The following is a 21,550-nucleotide window of genomic DNA, read 5'->3' on the forward strand; positions in this document are numbered from 1 at the left end:
TTTTATTGTATAGTGTATTGAGTTAAAGTTAACGTTAAAATTTTTGTAATTTTAACTAAAAAAACAAACTGGCCTTCAAATTGGATTTTTCAGCATTTCTGTTACCAAGGTATTTTTTGAGTAGCCCCGCATGCTGTTGAACCTTAATTTATCAAAAATGCTAAATCCATCTAACTAGTGTATCAAAATATTCTTCTAATTCAAAATTTTACTCATATTTATTGAATTTTCTTAAATGTCGTGTAAATTACGACTTATGTGATTGTGGCGAAACTTTAATTTATAAGAGGACTTTTAGGTTGATTGTCAGAGGACATAGGAACACTCTAATTTATCTAATTTGATTATATTTTGATTGGCTGATCGATCTTATTGTGCATAGGAAAGCCGGGAAAGAGTGTCTTCAGCCGGACCACTTGTGCCCCAAAACCCCAAACAAAACCTCCCGACAGAAGACACGGGATCCCCAGAGATCTGGTTCGGAGCTCACCCATCGTCCGGTAGATGGCTCAGACAGGGACCAGATCTGCAGCAGCGGCGTCGGGCGGCGGTGGGGAGGAGGTGTCCCTCAAAGAAAAGGGCAATGAGTTCTTCAAAGCGGGGAACTACCTTAAAGCTGCCGCTCTCTACACTCAGGCGATTAAGCAGGATCCCAATAACGCCACCCTTTACAGGTTTCTTGCTGTCACCCAAGTTTTGAGCTTTTTCAGCTGACTCTCGTCCATGAATAATGGGTTCCTCTCAAAACATGATTGTTGGATTGAAGTGAATCTTTTTCCTTTCGCGGGTTTGATTTGAACTGTTCGTCTATTGTCACAGATGAGTTTGGCTGCTAGATCATCTGTTGTAACCTAAATTTGGTTCGAATGTTCTGTTTTCAATGAGTTTGTGCCTTAGAAAGTGAGTGAGATGTGGAAAAGAGTTGGCTTTTGTTCCTTTTATATGGCCTCTTAATATACTGAGCAGTGTAGGCTTCTTGCCCGAGCTCAGCTTCAATATATAGCGGTGGAGGAGTGAATTTCGATAGAGTTTTGGAGATGGGTTTACTCTAGTTTGGCAGAGTGATTCCTAGCTTTTTGTCATCATGCTTAGTGTAAACTGCAGAAATCATATGATAATGGTTCCTATACATTTTGTGCTTAAACATTGGCAAATACTATTGGTTAGGCCTTCTCAATGCTCCATAATGATACTTCCTACCTACAGATTTAATAAGCCCAAAACTTTTTTTTTTTTGGGATAAGGAGACACTTTTCTTGTTCTAACTCTTGTGGGTCTTCTAATTACTCATCATGCCATTACCATTCAATATGGATATAATCCGTCAACCTCTGCCATCTTCAATTCAATCATCAGCTATGTTTTTATCTTGAAGAACATTTTTTTCCAAGTTTCAGCGTATGTTGTTAATGCAATAATCAGTGTGGGAGTGCATCAGAGTATGCTTGCATCTTAGTGGATAAGGAAAAAAGTCTGCAACTTGAAGTGTTTTCTTTGAAATGGTTTTTGCATATCATGTATTTTCTGGTTTTAAGTGTTGTTCCTTGTATTAACTATTTATCTTCTATCTCTGGAAAGCAACCGCGCTGCGGCATTCCTGCATTTGGTCAAGCTCAGTAAAGCTCTCACTGATGCTGAGACAGCAATCACATTGAACCCCCAGTGGGAGAAGGTATGGCTGAATGATCCATTGTTCCGCATATTTTACTGTTTGGTTTTGAATAACTGAGACAAATGTCTAGCTTTCAATTTCGTACTTCTTGTTCTTTACTAACAAAGGAAAATAAGGTGGGAACCTGTTCAATTGCACTTTACTACATTTTGAGCCAGGATGTGTTCTAAAGTGCGAGGCAATACTTGTTTTCTTTATTTTTATCGTTTTTCAAAAAGAACTGAACAAGTAGAAAATATTCTTAGATATCTGCATAACCAAATAGGGAAGCATTTCTTTGTTAATAATCAACTACACAATTTCCTTTTATGTATTGAACAGGGCTACTTTAGGAAAGGATGTGTATTAGAGGCCATGGAAAGATATGATGAGGTGAGCCTATTACACCTTACTCTTATCCTTCTCTTGTTCAGCAAAAAATTTCTCTCTAGTTCAAAACTTCGAGGTAGAGCTCGTCCTTTTTTATTGATTGATTGACGTTGATAGGCGTTAGCTGCTTTCGAGATGTCTTTGCAATACAATCCGCAAAGTTCTGAAGTATCAAAGAAGATCAAGAGGGTTGGGCAACTAGCAAGAGAAAAGAAGCGAGCCCAGGAAGTTGAGGATTTGAGATCCAATGTGCAGATGGCTAAGCACTTGGACCCATTCAAAACTGAATTGGTAGATATCTTCGTATTCTAGCTCTTCATTGTTGTTTTGCATTTAAAAAAAAAACTAATAATTTAGTAGAGATCTTATTCTTATGATAATATTTTGAAATGTGGAGATTTATTACGTATTGATTTTTAAAATTGTTTCTCTGTCTTTTAAGTTGGGAAAATGTGGAGCTGAAGAAGGGTTTGAAGCCATTGTGTCATTTGTCGTTGAGACGATGGAGACAGCTGTTAAGTCATGGCATGAGACTTCCAAATTGGACCCTCGTGTCCATTTCCTTCTAGATTCAGAGAAGACGGATACTGAAAAATATGCTCCTGCTGTAAATATTGACAAGGTACTGTTATTTTTTCAATCATTTATTTGCTTCTCTAGTCAAATTGTTTTTGAATTTTCTTTGACATAGACAATCTCTCCACTTTATACTTTCTTGATAAAGCAAGTTTCTAGTTTTCCTTGCAATGAAGCAAAACTGAACATATCTTCAGAAAAAGGCAAATGTGACCTTTTTTCTTTTTATGCCCTAAGCCCCTCTTTTGGATTACCTAGTCTAGTATAATGTGACCGCACTAACCTATTAAGAAAGGGATGAAGTTATGCTGTCATAATGATTATCTTTTTCTGAATTATGACAGGCATTTGAATCGCCCGATATGCACAGCAGTTGTTTTACATTTCTTAGGCAGTATGCTGAGGATTCTTTCTCCAAAGCAGCTTGCCTAGTTACGCCAAAAAGCACCATATCCTACCCACAGGTATCTTCAGCTTCTCTTTCATTTTATTTATTTATTTATTATTTATTTGTTCTCTATTTTTCAATTTTCTATGCACAATATATGTGCTGGAGCTATGAGTTTTAGGAGTCGGAGCGTATATAGGATATAGAGAGTTGCAATTTCTTCCCGAATGATTCGAGTGATGGTCATTTGGGATTTTGTTATCTTGGTAATCTTACTCTGTTCCATGTCAGAATATTTATACTATATTTACACATAGGCAGTCCCATTGTATTTTTCTCTCTCAAGTAGTGTGATAATCAATCACTTGGAGTCCAGGACCTCAGTTGTCGCGCCGATGAGCACAAATTGTACTTTTTCCCTTTACAACGGCATCCAATTTGATAGATAGAATGTGGATAATTAGGTCAACGTAGGAAACTGAAAGGGAAAAATGTAAACAAGGAGAGGGCAAGGGCAAGAATAGAGTGCCCAATTAAAGCACTATCAGGAAATCAAAATAATGCAATAAGCCTCTACTTCATGCTATATCCAAGTTGCTGTTGTTCAATAGGCGTTATGAGATCTTTCTCGTTTATCAATGTGGAAAAAGTAACAGGGCAGAACTTCATTGTTGGTAGTATTTGTTTACCAAAAAATTAATGGAGAAAACGGTGTCTCGTGTCAATAGATATCAGCATATATCTTCATACATGAGATTTCCCTCCATTAATGATGTCTCATTCTCTGTACCACTGAAAATAGGTATGGAAGGGACAAGGATCAAGAAAGTGGAAACACGGGCAACATGATGGCTTCTTTGTGCAATTTGAGTCGCCTTTCCTCCGAAAACTATGGTTCATTCCAAGTTCAACTGAAAAAGGGAAAAGTCTCTGCAGGTCACTTTCTTTTCCCTTGTTACAAATTTAGCATCCCATCTTTTCTGGCAGAATTTGTCGAATAAAAAGTTGCAGAATTCTAAAATTTTGAAGACCATTTTGCGGCACTTGACCTTTTTGTGTTCAGCTTCTACACTTCATTTTCTTTTTTCTTTTCTTCGGGGATCCACTCTTCTGCATGTTTACCTTTTGCGAATTCTAAGTAGCCTCTGGAGCACTTTTCAGTTCTTATTTTCTTCAAAAATTGAAGGCATATAGCTATATCAGCTTCTCCTACATATCACTCCTCTTTTTGCTAAAGTCCCTACTATACCAAATACCAGTAATTTTACTGTATTGAAAAATGTTCGAGCCTTAACATGACTCTTATGCAGAGAACCGGTAGTCCTTGACATCGACATCCATGGGTTGCTCCCACGTCTCTTCAAAGAATAGACAGTGACTTCATAGCTGTAGTGAACTGCTTCAGACTAATTACATCAGAATCTGGTTGTCAGAGTGAAAGAATTAGAGAAGCTTGCTTCTGTTGGTGATCTTCGGTCGATCCATTCATTCTGCATCTCCTTCATGTTCAGGTATTATGGAGGATTTTGCCAGGTCAATTTCTGGTGCAATATTTTCTTGGGGTTTGCTTCAGTATACCATTGCTAGCTCTGATATGTTGGTTCAGTTTTGGCTTTCACCCAAAAAAATGAAATTCTTGTAGAGGCTTGATATTCTTTGCTTAGATTTTATGTTCGGTCATAGATGTTCTATATCTTATCCGGCTCAGAGTAATGTTTGGTGATTATATGTCATATGTATATTATCGGTTGGATATTTGAATGCTCAGGTTCTGCTCAAATTTTTTTCTTCACGTCCATTCCTTCTCCTGGAAAGTGTTGTTGATTCCGACCGTTTAGTGTAGCCTATTAGTTGTACTTCACTTCAACGTGCTGCCCCTGTGCATATATTTGCATTCTGCCAATCCAATGGCTCCGGAGGCTGGGCCGCTGTACAAAATCATGTGTGTATATAAGTGCAGTTTTGAATTAGATTTCCCAGGAGCGGGGGTCTACCCCCATATATTGAGGAAGCCACTGTTAGGCAGGACCAGTGAGGTCTCCCTCCCAATATGCTCTCGACTGCGAGACAAAGCAGCATTCTGAGCCATTGTTTGATGCCTTTATGTAGGACCAGCCATTCACATCGTTCATTGAATTTGATGTAATGTGATTTTCCTAGACAAGACTAATGTAATGTCGCATCTCAGAAATCCGACCTGGTAACATCGAATCCACCAGCTCATGATCACTTTCCGATACACTGGTCTGTACTGTATGAAATGTAAGATTACACTTTCCCGATCCTCTAGAATTTCTGGAGGTTTCACTTGCATTGTATGGAAGGAGGCATCACAGAAATTCCCTTTTAAAATTGCAGGATTGCCACAATTTCAGCGAGATTTTGACTCAATACACCATATATTACATATATTTATATAGCATAGTCCCGTTAGTTCTCTTCGTTCATATTCTTCCCCCGATCTCTAGTTATATTGCTGACTACGAGAGTCATTCAGACATTGCTGTCCTGTGGATTGGATTTACATGTATGCAGCATGAAGTTGCATGCTGCTACAGCCTCCCCAACCGTGAGATAAATCCATTCCTGGCCTAGGCTTTCAATGAACTTCGACTTGTCGAGCTTCTTTATCACCTCGCTTCTTGGGTTCGCCAGCATGAGCTGTAAAGAGATGCAATAACCGCAGCCCACAATGTCAATGAATGAGGGATGTAACAGAGCAGACAGCCAGTTATATCCTGCTATGCTTATAAAGTTATAGCGATCAGGTGAGAAAGCATTTGTACCTTTAAGTCCATTCGATCGCTGTTCTTCTTGATCTCCTGCAGCATCGTGATCCCGCTTGTATCGATGCTACCTACCGCTGCAAAAAGTGGTGAAAACAATATTAGCCACGCCAAGCTTGAATAGAAACATTAACGTAAACTCCTTGTAGAGGAACGCGAACAAATTTTGGACCTACCGCTCATATCAAGTATGACATACTGCAACGTAGCTTTCAGCTTGTCTTCTACTTCTTCGTAGATCCATCTTGTAATCCTGCAAGCAAGATAAGTCGGGTTTAATGTAGCATAATATCTGCCATCTGACACATCTGGATGGTACTTGGTTTGTCAGGGACAAGCTAATCATACCTCTCTCTTAAGTAGTTTGCGTTGGCAAAGTAGATTGACCCATCGATCTGAAGAATGAGAACTCCCGGGACTTTGGTTGCGTTCGGGTACTGATCGATGCTTCGATAGATCATAGAATTGGGAATGTTGCCCAATGCAGTTGTTCTTGGCCTTGCTACGGAGATGAGCACTCTTAGCAGGGACATACTAACCTGCATGAAGAACAAATCTTTCCAATTTATTTACAAAATTCTCGAGGATTAACTCAAAGCCGAATTGATGATAATAAGTAGATTCTTGAGCAAATAGCATGAGTTTTAAGATTACTTACTGCTACGACTAAGCCGATCTCGACGCTACCAAACACGACCCCAATGTATGAGCTGATGCACACGACGAAGTCGAACTTGTCAAGCTTCCAGAGGTGGAAGGCCGCCTCGTAATCGATGAGGCCGAGCATGGCGGTGATTATGATGGAGGACAGCACCACGAGCGGTGTGTAATGGAACAATGGTGTGAGGAACAGCAGTGTTATCATCACCGCCGTGGCCATGACGATGTTGGACACTGCGCTCTTGCATCCCGCATTGAAGTTTACCGCAGTCCTCGAGAACGGGCCTGCAGTTCAATTGCAATTATGGAATCCGGCTTAGTGTCTTTCATGGTAAGGATTTCGAAACAACAGTTGAATGTGAAGGGTACCCGAGGTTAAGTAGCAAGAAGTGCAGGAGCCAGCCATGTTCATCATCCCAAAGGCAATCATCTCTTTGTTGCCATCAATGTGATAGTTCTTGAACATTGCAAAACTTCTCCCCACAGCAATTCCTTCCTGCAATTCATTTTTTACCTTTTTTATGATGTTTAATAAGAAATACAAATTCTTTTTTTTTTCCCCGATGAGGCCAGGTATAGATACACCGAAGATTTTTTATGTGTGAATGGGTTGGACAGACTTGGGTTGGATTATATTAGATAGTAGCAGCATGATAGTATATATGAGGAGGCTGGACTTACAGCGAGAGCAATGACACCGGTGATTATGCCGGTTTTGATGGCGGTGGTCAGGTGTGGCGAACCAAATGCCAGCTCCGTCACGGTCAGCGGGTTCAGCCCTTTCTTCAGGTGTCCGATCTGAAGGAATCAAAAGTCAAAGAAAGTATTGACATCAGCCTAGATTATCAATGTCCTGCGCATATCTTTGTGCAGGCAATTCCTCGAACTTTAGCACTCAATCGATCCCATTAGAAACGGACCTACGCACTTCATCATTGATCCGGTTTATGAACTTATCTTCAGGTTTATTGAGATCCATGACTTAATCAAAAGGTGTTGGATTTGAACAACATATAATTACCACTTGAACGCCATGTTTCTCAGCGTGGGTTAGATAGACGAGAACGCTTCCCAAGATAACCGACGTGAGAGGAGCCATCGCGTTTATCCAGAAGAAGGCTGGCTTTCTCTTGCTCTGCGAATTTGTACAAATACAAATTAAACCATATTGGCCATCATTTGAGTACGCTTACAGTCACTAAGCTGGAACACATAGAAGGAACATATGTACGTATGTAATCTTTTCTTTGTCATGGTGATTTATATGAATCGAGCTCATCCATCTGGTAAATGAATGATCAAATGTGACCGAATGAAGAAACGGAAGTATTCGTTCGTAGTTTTGCTTGAAAATCAAGAGTTTTGGTGTACGATTTGTTCTAAACACGTTTCTTTCCTCTTTTTTTTTTTGAATAAGTAAAATTACAAATTGAACGTCCAAAGTGGGGCTCTAAACACATTGAGTTTGAGTGAAGGTAACTTTGCTCTAAATTCTGGGGTTTCAAGAGTTTTTTTACCTCCTAAATGGGTCCAATTTTTCAAAATTTTCCCAATTAATTTAATTATAAGCAGATAAAGCCTGCATCGGTTTGTTACTTATCGTACTCGGTGGTTTCTTTTCTCATGAGCACTATAATCTTGGCTTATTCGTCTCCATTCCACTTTCTACTTCTTTTTTTTTTTAATCTTTAGTTGTGTAATCAAACAGGTAGTAATCTAAAAAAGAGCATAGTCTCGTGGTATGAGCTCTCACTAAATAATTTGGGAGTTTTAGATTCAATTCTCGTGACGGGACTATTCATACCCTTTTATTAAGTTTTCTATTTTTTTTTATATAAGATTCATGAGTCTCTCTTTAAAATTTCAGGTCAACAATTTCAAAACTCAATTTCGTTTTAACTTATCTTCTACAATTAACTAAAATAGTGACAAGCCCTTAGTTATTGAGAAATCTCCCCTTGCATAGATGAATGTTTTATGGTGATGATGTAGTTGTTCTTCCATATTTTATATATCAATAAGAAAAATGAAAAACAAACTATATAGTATTTTTCATTCAAAGTTATTAACAATCTTCTTCATCAATGTGCCATTTAATGTTTCAATATATACTCGGATCAGTCTTCGGTAATAGACTGGGAACACCTGATGTCTCATTACAGAAGTAATTAAAATTCGACACTCGAAAGTCGAGACACTTAATAGTTTAATTGTGTTCTAAAACTGGTGAGCCAACCCATCTGAAAATTGTCAAAAAATATCATGATGATCTTGTGTGGATTTGAATTAACAGAAGGCGTACGATATGATAGAATGCGACGAAAGAAACATGCGGATGGCGGGGACTAGGTAATTGAATACCAAATGATGAGTACACTTACGAAGTATCTAGTGAGCAAGAGGAAGAAGAGGAAGCAGCAACCCAGAAGGCCACTCTCCCATCTCCACTGCAAAACCAACACACATGATTTAATACATATAATTAAATCATATTAGCACGGAAGATAATATAATCTTAATTAATAAATTAGCAATTAATTAATAAGGAAAATTTATTAAAATTACCTGGTGGACTTGAGTAAAGATAGAGTGAAGGACAGAAAGAACATCGGTCTCGTGAGTGAAGTGAACTAATCCTAGGATGCCTTTGAGCTGTTGAAGACACACAACAGTGGCTGCGCCCCCCATGAACCCCACTATCGTTGCATGCGACAGGAAATCCACTATGAACCCTAGCCTGCATCAATTTCATTATGTTATATTTTCTTTGTTCTCTCTCTCTTTTTATTTTTTATTTCATTTAATTTTAGCTACGGAACGAGGAAAGAGAAAATTGATTTCATCTCTAAAGAAGACATGAAAATATTACCTTCTATGAGGCTATATAATTTTTCTTTCCTTGATGATTAAAAAATATATGTATATGTAGAGCTTTGTACAAGCCGATATATTGCATAACTATGGTCCTTTCTTTTTCTTTATAGAGTACTTCAAGCCGAAGCCGGTCCTAGCTTTGGAGTTTGGAGGGCAGTGAAATTAAGAGAGCATTTAATGGCCAGGCCGAGGATAAAAATGCATATCATTATTGAAAAATCAAAAAGTTTAAGTTCGATTCTCATCAATGGGTATGACATATATGCTTCTATGTAAATTTTTACATCGTTGTATCAGATCATCTATCTCCTTATAACAAAATAAAAAGAAGAAAAAAAAAAAGAGACCTGAATGAAATCTCGGGTGTGGACAAACTGCTGTAATATTGTTGTCTAATATTATTACCGTCTTCAGTTAACTTGGTCTTTGAAGCATCGACCATCCTCATCAAAATCCACATATGGACACAAATCTCATTTTATGTTTTCCTAAAAATCATCGGATAACAAGCTTCTTGGAATTAATGCGGGTGACACTTTTTATCTATAAAAAAAAAAAATTGCAGTGACACTTTGTTCAATTAATTTGTACATCTGATATCATGTTTGATTCCTATATTTCTGGCTTCTGTTTCTTCCTTATTCGTAACCTTCTATTATATCTTCCGTCCTCGGGGAAAAGAAGAAAGAAAAATGAAGAGTATGCGACGAACTACTAGACATAACTATTTTCTAGTTAAGAATCTTTTTGGGAAAGAAATCGTTGTCAAATATTGTCCAAGGTGACATGTTTGGCGTTGTGTAATGGCCCTAAATTCTAAGCAAGAGGTAACATCTGAAGTCGGTTGTCATATGTTCCAGACACGACCTACTATCAATTTCGTTTTTGTTTGCCTGACACAGAATTATCCGCACCAGATATTTTATACTGTCCGTCTGTTTGCAAGAGTAGTAGTAGTAATAATAATAATAAAGTAACACGACGATGACAGCAATAATAATAATGATAATAATAATTTATTATGCATGATTTTAGAGAAACATAAATCAAGCAAAGGGGAGAGAGAAGGACCAACTGACCTTAAGAAGCCAAGAGAAGCTTGGAAGACACCGGCGAAGAAGGTGGCGGTGAGTGCCAGCTGAACGTACTGTCTTTGGTGTTCCACAGGGCTGACCTCCTTCCCCAGCATCGATGATATCAGCAGCGACGCCACCGCCACTGTCCCCACTGCCAGGTCCCTCGAGCTCCCCAGCATTGCATATATCAACGGTGGAACGAAGCTTGAATCTGCAAAAAATCTATTGTTGTCAGTTGGTTGCTCGTGCAACGCTACATTATGTATCCATATGGACTTGAAGAGCATATGATATGCTAGTGTTGGAACTTTCTTAACCGCAATGGCATCGTAAAATTAATTAGTGATGTTATTGACTATTGTGGATCTTACGTTAATTTGATGTTAATGAAACTTACATAATCCTATGATAGGTGGCAAGCTGGCGAGGTTGGCGTAACTAATGCCCTGAGGCACCGCAAGGCTGGCGATGGTGATCCCGGCCACAAGATCGGCCTTGAAGGAGTTGAAGGTGTAGCGAGGGGCCCACTCGAGGATCGGGATGAAGTATTGGAGGCCAAGAACAAGCTTCCGGGGCGTGGGCTGGCCATGGAGCTGCCTGAACGGGTCGTCAGGAAAGAAGGTCTCCTTCACAGTGGACCTGAGCGACTGGAGGAAGGGCTTTGATGGTGGGATGGAAACTCTGTGAGGGCACTCATAGTCCATGTTACCCATGTTACCCATAATTCGCTAGGATTCCGATGTGAAGTCGACGCGTATTTGGTTTTATAATCGAGTATTCACTCGACCGGCTAGCTATCGAAGGTGAAAAGTTATATGTTTAGTTCCCTTATGGATTAGGGGTCTACTACTAAATATATAACTCAAAGGAAGAGAATTGGGCAATTCGGCCTAGCCAATGGTTGTTGGGAGAGTTGAGAGCGTGTAGTGGGAGTATGGGGGCTTGGGGTATATATAGGGGAAAGGTGATGAGGAGGATAAGTCATCTCAGACATCATTGCTTCCGAATGTGCGCCACGTGGGGCATAAAATCGGTTTAGACCCAAGCAGTTCAAAGAGGGCAAGAGTTGGCTAATAAAAATTTTATAAATATATATAATCGACTTGAAGGTAGTTCACGTATGTTTCTTTTAGATAAGATCTCAAAATTGAGTCTTATTAATGGAGAAAATTTATAACGGAGTGAGTTTTACCTTTTAATGAGCTGATTTGGCTCGAACTTAAAGACAGTTTGGGCGTAGAAAATCTTAAATGGCCAAGAAGAATGTAAATGGTCCTACATTACAATGACGTGGTAAGAAAAAACCAATTAGATCGTCTCAATTAAGAACGGCCATGACAATTATTCAAGTGAATAACGCTCATTCTTTTGTTTGCTGTAAAGTGATTGGTGTTTCCTCACACTACGTAACGAGATACGATCACTAAAGAATTTCTTGTTGGAGTCTATTTAATTTCCGGATATCAATGGTACACAAAAAAAAATTCTATATATAGTACCCCTTCACTCAGTTGAAGGTAGATCTGCCTATATAATTTAATAAAATTCCTGAATGTCATGAGGCATAAAATAAGTTTTTGATGGAAAAAAAATTCAGGACTTGAAGAGTTTAACATTTTAGCTTTTCAATATGGCTTGAACTTGGACTAGTATAGGAAAATTGGACTTTTGGATATAAGATAGTGCCTCATCGAAATTAATAAGGTTGCGGAGAAAAGAGTTTCATTTAGTCTCCAAACATTATGTTTGTCCTCAATGTTATATTTTTGGCCCAAAAAGGATTTTTCATAAAAAAAATATTAGATAAATGTAAAGCATTAAAAAATAAAAGAAAAAGGAGAATGGGGGATTGCAATTTTCAGGAAGAGGTTGAGGGATCGATAAGGGCATTGTCGATGATCACTGTGATTCTTGATTTTGGATGAAGGGGGTGGGCCTGTCGGCCCCATCTTAGTCAAGGATAAGAGAGGAGGAGGGGATGGTAATAGGACCTCTTCGGCAACCTCTATCGTCCATGAAATGAAATGAAAGAATAAGATGTGATCCGTTCTATTAATTCTGACCGGCCATATCAGAGGTAGTCAGAAAATTCTCAAAACCTTAACTGAAAGAACAGAAAAATATCCTCAAAAGTTTGATTCAGAAAACCCACAAGTAACACATGGAATGTCGTCAACTTCTATTGACTCCCGCACCCACTACATCCTGTCAAGATGTAATTAGACTCAAATTAGTCCACGTTTATGCACTATCTGATGCGGTAGAAGATGCGGTAATTTTATGTTATTTCAGAGTTTTTATAAATTTTAGTAAAAATTTTTTTCTTTCGTTGTAATTTCCTTAAATAGTTTATCTATTTCTTTGTAATTTCGTTTATTCCTATTTAAGCGATGTAAGTTATAGGGTTAAAGGCAGTTTTTTTGGATGAATAAAATTTCGAGAGAATATTTTCTCTATTTTCCAAATTCGACATTGATTGAATCAACGAATTTGATACACATTTCCTAGTATTCGTAGAATCAACTGGTTATAAAAGATTATTTTCTGACATTCGTGTGCGCATCAACAAATTATAATTGTCGTTTAATTTCGCTACTTCACTATTCCTCTCTTTAATCTTTGTACACGCTTAATTAACATCTTATGTGCCTCTCTAGCTTCGTGTATATATATATATATATATATGTATGTATATGAACAAAAATAGTAAGCAAGAAATTTCGTGGCACGTACCTGTAGGTTTTCACTGTTCGCAAAGTTTGAGCACTACACGTGGTGGTTGACTGATTGCCAGACAACATAATTCGAGAAGATACAGGAAACATTGTAAAGGGCAACACACTGTTGGGCATTATTATAGATATATGACTAGTTAGGAGTATGTATATACCCACTCTATCGTATTTTAATCAGAATTATTAACTTATTAACATGGACCCAACTTGACGGATATAATATGGCAATTTTAGCAAAAAGCTATTGCTTTACAAAGATTCATGCCAACAATACGCCTACCATATTCGATATTTGTGGAAAATCATGGAGACGGATATTGTGGGGGGGGGGGGGGGGGCGGCGGCGGCTCCAGTCCCGATAGAGAGGGCCTCCTCCACTAGTCATTGCCCCTAACAGCGGTCGCTGGAGGAGCCGGAGGCATTCCGACCTTGCCTTGGGGCAAGTTCGATTGGAAGTCTCATGGGAATCTTAAGACTATCTTTTTATTTATTTTTATTTTTTAAAACATTTTCCGATTTTTTGTTTTTTGGATATTGCAATTTTTCAACATGACAATATTATTTTTAGCTCCACATTTGACGTCACCACGCTAAAGCGATTCATAAGAGTGTTGATAGGGCAATTCTAAAACGAAGATTGTTGTCATTTTGGAAACCATATAGGGGTGGTTTGTAACATTTACTCTTTCTTTTTTTGTGATTAAGTTGATAATGATCAAAATTTTATATGCTTATCAATGCTTATGAATGATATATGAAAAAGCAATATGGAATCGATCGCCGGGGTGAAAAAAGAAGTGATTGAACTTTGTGTGGAGATTATAACATGCCATTCCGGTTTCCTTTAAATTGTGCTAATTAATGTGCTTACAAGTTATTTCCATTAAAACTGATTATTGCATGAACAATATTGACTACTTGAAGACAATTACATCTTTCAGGGTTGTGATTGAAGTGGTAAGGCTCGTCCCTTCAGGCAGAAGGCTTGGGTCGTAGTTCTCAGGGTATGCATTGGAGCTATGGCTCGACCGCATATAAAAACATGGTAATGAAATTTCTCATTGGCGAAAAATGTCATTTGCAATAATAAGATGATATTAATGATAAAACATAATTTTTTTTATTACAAAGGAGCCTTGTTAGCTCAAATATTATAAAGAAATGAAAACTTTTATAAAGCATACGAGTTTTCATCGTTATGGAAAAATAACATATGATTCATTAGCAAATAACAAGACCATTTGACTTTTACCAGGATTGACGGTTATTTTTTACCACTCCCAAAGGTTGACGCGCGTCATGATTTTGACCGGCATCGTCTGCTTCGAAAAATCTTAAGCGATTTCTCTCTCCCTTCTTTTTTTAAACCTGAAATATCCAGACTTAACCCGATTAATTTTCGGAACTCCGTGAACTCTTAGTGGAGCACGAATTTAATAATCATGTCAAAGATATTCAGGTGATTTCAAAGGGTTTTGAATTCGAAATCGAATAGATACTTGAACTTCTCTGTAATTATTACGCCAAACCTGTTTGAGTTCATAAAGCGATTTCTCAGTTCGCTGTATGTGTAGCTTTTCCCCCACTAAACTGTATTGCCTACATTTGCTTACCAGCTGAAGGAGAAAATCTTAAATTAATGATCCTACGTTATATTGACGTTAAAAAAATTAATGTAAATTCTTAAATGAAAATAATTATGGCAATATTCGATTAGCACAAATTCTCTTATTTTGATAATTTAATTGATATTTTCTCTCGTAAATGACGAGGTAGGATTACTCAAAATTTTTAGAGACAAATTCTTTAAAAAATTGCGAAAAAAGATCTTTGCTAATACTGATTCATTGATCTGGAATCAGAAAGTCCTAACTGTCCCATAATTTCCTCTTCTTCCATCGAGACCATGGGTTTCTCATTAAAAAAAGAAACAAGAAAAAAAGAAAAGATAGAGCCATGATATTTACAGAAAGCATTTTAGTCCAAAAGAGTAAACTCGGAATCCAACACTCTCAGTTGCTGTATGAACACCACTGCTTTCTGATGAAGAATTACAGCTGTTCCATGCCTCTCTATACTTTTGCACCTACCAATTCGGATGATTCAGCATTGCTCCACCTTAAAAAGAGTTTAATACTACAACACTAGTGGAGATATCCAAATATTTATGTATGTATACAGTATATGTACATACATATCTGTATTATATATAAAAAGTATGAGCACTTTGAAGATATTTCTCTAATTTTTATAATTCTGAAAATGCCCTAATACCGATCAGGAACAATTTGGCCGTAGTTTGGGTCAATTTTATACCGATCCCTCAGCCCTCCAAATCCGGTCACTTCAATGTTGAGCACTGTCAGGAGTAACAATGGACCACCCAATGCATTAATTACTATATTGAACTGTCCCGTCTTGTATTTCAAAGAAAATTTGAAGACATTGAGGCAAGAATTCCACATGGCAATCAAGACGTTTAGGCTTTGTTTGATAATGGAGTGGAATTTAACTCAATCCCGTTCTAATTATAAAAAATTATTTTTATTTAGAATTATAATGATTGTGTTATTGAATTATGAGAAAAAGTGAGAAAAAAGGGTAAATTACAAAAAAAAACCCAAGTTTTGTAAAATGTCTCAATTTTGTCCTAAATTTTGTTTTGTAAAAAAAACCATAAGTTTTCTAAAATGTCTAAAAAATGACCTCCGTTATAACTTCCGTCAATTTTTGCTGCTGATAGTGGGTCCCTTTAATAGTCCACGTAGGTCACACGTAGGCTAGTGGGTCCCTTTAACAGTCCACGTAGGTCACACGTAGGCAAAAATTGACGGAAGTTATAACGGAGGTCATTTTTGAGACATTTTAGAAAACTTATGGTTTTTTTTGTTACAAAACAAAATTTAGGACAAAACTGAGACATTTTACAAAATTTGAGTTTTTTTTTTGTAATTTGCCCGAGAAAAAATGATGAATAGTTGAGAGAAAGTAATGATTGTGTTGTTGAATTGTGGAAAAAGTAATAAATAACTGAGAATATTTAGTATTAAAAATTGAATTGAATGGTAGTTATGATAAAAAAAATTGAAGAAAAAATGAAATAATAATAATTGTGTTGTTAAATTGAAGATAATAGGAGTTAAATAGAGTAGAATTACTCACTTGCCAAACAAGTCTTTAATTTGCGAGATCAAGTATTATAACGCTTGTTGATTAGAATAAATTATGACCACTCGATAAGCCAAGTAGTACTGCTTAGGGGTGTACACGGATACCGAGTATACCTGAAACCGATCGGAACCCGCCCGGTAGGATAGAGTCCGAATAGCTCGTATCGAAAATGGAGTAGGGTCCGGGTATTAAAATAAGGAACCGGTGAAAATCGGTTTCGATTTCGGTTCCTGCCCAGAGGGTACCCAGAACTGGAACCGGAACCGGAACCAAATATTAAAAAAAAAAAAGAAGAGAAAGAGTAAAGTTAACAGAAGCCCTTGGCACTTATAGTCGCGAAAATTTCTTATAGTCTCCATTCTTTCTCCGAGACAATTTCTCTCTCTCGCTCTCTATTGCCAACCCCGACTCTTCAGAGGCTCCATTCCGTCTTCGACTCTCTGCGAAGGTAAAGTTCGATACTCGTCGACGGATCTTCGACTAGTGGCTCTCACTCCTTGAGACTGATTGGCTGGTTCTTGCTTCGTCACCTCATACCTTAGTTATATTTTGTTTGTGGTGATGCATTGCAGTGCTCTGTTGATTGTATGTATTGTAGAAGCTCGATAATGTTGATTGGTGGTGATTTCTTCGTGGAGTTAATGCTTAAACTGAGAAATCTGAGACTCTGATTGATGGGTGTTTTTTGAGATTATGCTAACTTAAATTATTTACTTAGTCCAGGTTTGAGGAGCTCGCGGAGTTTATTTGCAACATATTGGTTAGCTTTATATTTCTCAGTCTTGTGCTATGCATATAATTTATATTGGATCCAAAGGTGTTTGATAAAATGCCTCAACTAGCATTTTATGACTTACTATTTATCTGTTGAAACCAAGAGTTGATTTTATAGTCTTGAAGTTTATCTAAGGCTGAAGCCAATCTAATCTATTCATTGTGCTTTCCTTATCTTGGAATTTCACTCATTTTTTCTTATTCATCGTGCTTGCCTATTGCATGCGTGTTGCATAGTCTTGCTTCAGTAGAGTGAGATCCTTGTTCTGCTGGTTATGAAGACGAATTTAGAAATTTTGTTAGCAACTAGGCATTGGTCAGTTGGGAACTGAGAAGTATAGATAAAATGTGCAAGAAGCTCAAGAATGGCTTGTAGGGTATGCCTTCTCATACTTGTATATTTTCATGTTAGCAGCGATGATGATGATGATGAGGATGAGGATGATATAATGGCTCTGCTAGAAGAGCTCGAACGGTTAAAGAAGGAAAGGGCAGAGGAGAAGCTTTGGAAGGTAAGTCAATTCACTTCAAGGAATTGTAATGAATCGAGTAGATTTCAAACCAGAACAAAAAAATTTACAGGTTTCAACAGGGTACCGGAACCTGTGGTATAATACAGGTTCTGGCTAGGTTTCAGTTCCAGGATTCAACATGATAGGGTTCGGTTTCAAAATCTTGGAACCGGTCCTTTACAGGGTAGGGTCCGAGTATCGTAAAAAAATCAGGGTACTCGAAACCGATCACCCCTAATATTGCTAGTGAGAGACTACTCGAAACAATGCATGGAACTCCAAGACATAAGAAGAGTATAGGTGCGCGCTTAGCTAAAATAATATCCCAATCCTCCAAACAAATGCCTTTTCCAATTGTTAGGGTCCAAAAAAATCCAATCTTGACCACATGCAGGTCATGATCCTTGATCTTCCACGAACACAGCACGATAGGCCTGAAGGGGAGAACATGAGGGAATTGTTTTCCCTCTCCGATACTTAAATGAGAGTGTGTATGAGAAATAAAGAAGATTGAACTTTTGAATTTAGGTATACCCATATGGCATTTATAGAGACTGTATAAAATTTGTATTGGGATATCGTAATGCGTATAGAATATTCAATAACATATATTGAGTAAATATACTTGCTAAATACAATGTTAGAGATAGCACAAAAATATCATATATATATATATATATATCCGAGGAATATTAAGAGATAATATCAAGATGTGAAGAGAAATATGAGAGATAATTGTGGAGGAAATATATCCATAGGATTTAGTTACCGATTTGATGTATGAAGGTTGTCCAGGATGCTAAAATGAGCTGGTGAGTCGGGCCAATTTTTATGGATATGACTCACTCTCTCTCTCCTAAGTTGAGAGCTTCTCTCTCTAACTCTTCCCTTTGTTCGAAGCACCATTTCTCCCTTCTTCTCTAGACGCATCTAATCAGGATCTTTCACTGCTCTACTCTGTCCAAGATCCAAACTCTGCTCTGCTCTTGATCAGATCCTCCGCTGCTCTGCAACATTCAAAGCTGCAAGATCTTCAATAACTCCATCAGATCAAAAACTTCAAGTTCTTCATTAACTCTCGCTGATCAAGACCAACCACCTCTCTGCATCTTCGAGCTTGGCAACTACCTTGCGCTGCTACTCAGCTCTGCTACGTTGCATTAACTCCTGACACACAGACTCAAACCCTACTGTTTCATTCATCCCCCACATCCTCCATTAAATCCAACCCACGACTCCAGAATTGGACTCACCAAACCAACCTTGCTTCATTTACTAACTAACTTCAAACTATTAATGGCACTCGTTGTCATACTATCATACTCGTTCCTCCTTCCATCCCCAACGCCGTAGCAAACTCCCTCCAGCCTAAACCATCATCAACGTTCCACCACTAGACAACCCACCACCACCAATCTCTCCTTGCAGCCACAGGACACCATACTACCAATGGAGCCCACTGACTTAGAGAATTCTCTGGTCGAAATGTTTTGCTCGCAAATGTCCATGGCCTACAGTAAGGAAGTCATTGACTTGCAAACCAATGAGGAAGAAGAAGTGCAACAATCCATTCCACTAACCCTTCTCATCAAGCCCTTTGGCTTCAAACCCCCCCCCCCCCCCCACCAAAGGCAGTCATCCCTCGACTTCTACAAGCATGAAATATTAAATAAGAAGTCGCAATAACACCGAAAAAATACACTGATGACATCTTGGTTTGTATCTATAAAGACAAAAAAGACATGCACTACGTGGAAAGAGACAGATCATGGTCGGTTCAGGGCACTCATGTGATGATCGCAAGATGGGATAAGGGGCTGTGACTGGAGGAGATCACCTTCGACTCAGTTGCCTTCTGGGTCAAGATGAGAGGTATTCCACCTGAAATGCTATCCAAAGGAAACATCACAAAACTAGTAGAGAAAGTAGGCAAAGTGTAGGAAATAGATTGGAAAACTCACAATCGTTACCTAAATTGTATGTCACGCCTGGAGCCCTCGTCAAAGTCCTGGTATCGAAGCCTTTCTGCCTTGGCGTCTCATCAATAGGAGAAATGGAACACCCACCTGGGTTTACTTCAAGTACGAGCATCTCAAAACCTTCTGCTACTATTGTGGAATCCTTGGACACGATTAGGCACATTGCTTGTTTGAAACACCGGCGTCCCCCAACCTGTATGGTCCTTGGATGAAGTTTGACAATCAATCGAACCTCCCCCCTCCGCCTGTCTCTCCTACCACAATTGAACCCCCAACACTGCAAGTCTCTCATACCCCATCAAACCCGTAACATCGACCTCAGATGACCTTCTCCCGAGCCACAGCCCCCCCTCAAACCCACCAGCAAAGCACATTTTCCCAAAACTCAGGGTGCGACGTCAACATCAACTTACTTGGAGCCACGACCCCTCTGACAATCGAAGGTGACAACACAACCCGAATTAAAGCTACAGAGGGAATGTACACTGACCTGTCGGTTGGATTTTCAAACATTGGAGACACGGTGTAGGGAAAAGAAACCCCAGACTTCCTACACTGAGGGAATGTCATGCCTAGGAAGAAAGCAATTTGGCAACCCCCACCCCCTATCCCCCAGGCCCTAAGCACCGATACACTCTACTCGGGCCTTATTGGAATGCAAGCCTGAGTAGAAGCCTAGCTGCGACTTAGCCAAAGCCCAAACTTCACGAAGGAGGAGCCCCAGCCCAAGCCCAGGTGTCCACTAACAGCCCACCCCACAAGAACCCGAGGCCCACGCCCAGAATAAACTAGGCCCGATTACACAGTATCTGCAAGGAGAATATACACGGGGAGTGGCAACCGAATTTTCCCAAGCAGTAACATGGAGATTGAGGACTTCACCATTACTCTCACATGAAGGAAACGCAAAAATGAGATGACGATGGAAGAACTTCTCAACTTCTCAGCTCCATATCCCATATTTCTCAGTAAAATGACGAGGACAATAGGGCATTCCGCCCTAATGGAATAGACTACCATGCAAATGACGACCCCCTAACAACCGGGCAATTGGCTTTCAAGGACTCAATTTTATCCAACTTCACCAGTGACAGAGATGTAGAACTATGTGGAGGTGATGGTAGAGGAAGACAACCCCGACAATATCCAAATGGCCGAGGAGGCGGGCCTGACCAAGCCCCGACACAGCCATAAGTTTCCTTGCTTGGAACTATTAGGGAGTAAGAGGAGAACCGACAGTTCGAGCATTGCGTCTCCTTATACGGAAACACCGTCCTAGCATGATCTTCTTATCAGAAACAAAAGTTAACTCCAGTCATTGTAGCAAGATAGCAAGGTGTTGCAATCTCGATGACATTTTCTCGGTCGATTCCACAAATGCAGCAAGTGGCTTATGCTTACTATGGAACACTAAGCTTAAGGTAAACATACTTAAATCTTCTCCATATTATATACATGCCAGTGTTGATTATCATGTTTTACCTGCTCTCTGGATACTCACTGCAATATATGGACTGTCCTATATGCATGAAAAACTAATATTCTAGGCTGAGCTAATAGATCTTGCAAATTCTATTGATTGCCCCTGGTTAATTGTGGGAGACTTTAATGAAATATGCGCTGCATCGATAAGATAGGAAGTCGTAATTATGCTTCATCTTCTCGCTCCTACCTTGATACTTTCCTTAGTCAATCGGGTTGTGTTGGTCTTGGTTTCACTGGTAATCCCTTCACTTGGCGGAGTAAAAGACTGGGTCTTGCCTCCATAAGACAAAGAGTAGACAGAGCAATTGCAAATGATCAATGGAGGATCACATTCCCAAGAGCATGACTTTTCTATTTTCCACAAATTCGATCTGATCATAATTCTATCATTTTAAAACTACGGATAGACTCCTCACACAAACCTAAACCCTTTCGTTTCGAAGAAACTTGGACCAATGATAAATCAAGCAAACTATTGTTAAAAATGCCCGGA

At 38.8% G+C, this 21,550-nt stretch overlaps 2 protein-coding genes across 2 annotated transcripts; one reads left to right on the plus strand and one right to left on the minus strand.

Annotated features, from left to right (window-relative positions):
- The first annotated feature begins 346 nt into the window (after positions 1–346).
- LOC116208385 (RNA polymerase II-associated protein 3) lies at positions 347–4,803 on the plus strand. Its single transcript, XM_031541789.1, has 8 exons — positions 347–674; positions 1,579–1,672; positions 1,994–2,044; positions 2,159–2,332; positions 2,484–2,663; positions 2,962–3,081; positions 3,808–3,941; positions 4,316–4,803. The coding sequence occupies exons 1-8, from the start codon at positions 505–507 to the stop codon at positions 4,374–4,376; spliced, it is 984 nt and encodes a 327-aa protein (XP_031397649.1). The 5' UTR covers positions 347–504; the 3' UTR covers positions 4,377–4,803.
- A 386-nt stretch (positions 4,804–5,189) lies between these two features.
- On the minus strand, positions 5,190–11,319 carry LOC116208384 (sulfate transporter 3.1-like). Its single transcript, XM_031541788.1, has 12 exons — positions 10,799–11,319; positions 10,405–10,612; positions 9,017–9,188; positions 8,833–8,898; positions 7,473–7,586; positions 7,133–7,249; positions 6,821–6,947; positions 6,450–6,736; positions 6,140–6,330; positions 5,968–6,044; positions 5,792–5,868; positions 5,190–5,666 (listed from the first exon to the last, which is right to left on the minus strand). Exons 1-12 carry the CDS (start codon positions 11,121–11,123, stop codon positions 5,499–5,501), a joined length of 1,929 nt encoding a protein of 642 aa, XP_031397648.1. The 5' UTR covers positions 11,124–11,319; the 3' UTR covers positions 5,190–5,498.
- Positions 11,320–21,550: the final 10,231 nt, after the last annotated feature.

This window comes from Punica granatum, chromosome 5 (assembly GCF_007655135.1).
Source record: "Punica granatum isolate Tunisia-2019 chromosome 5, ASM765513v2, whole genome shotgun sequence".
NCBI lineage: Eukaryota > Viridiplantae > Streptophyta > Magnoliopsida > Myrtales > Lythraceae > Punica > Punica granatum.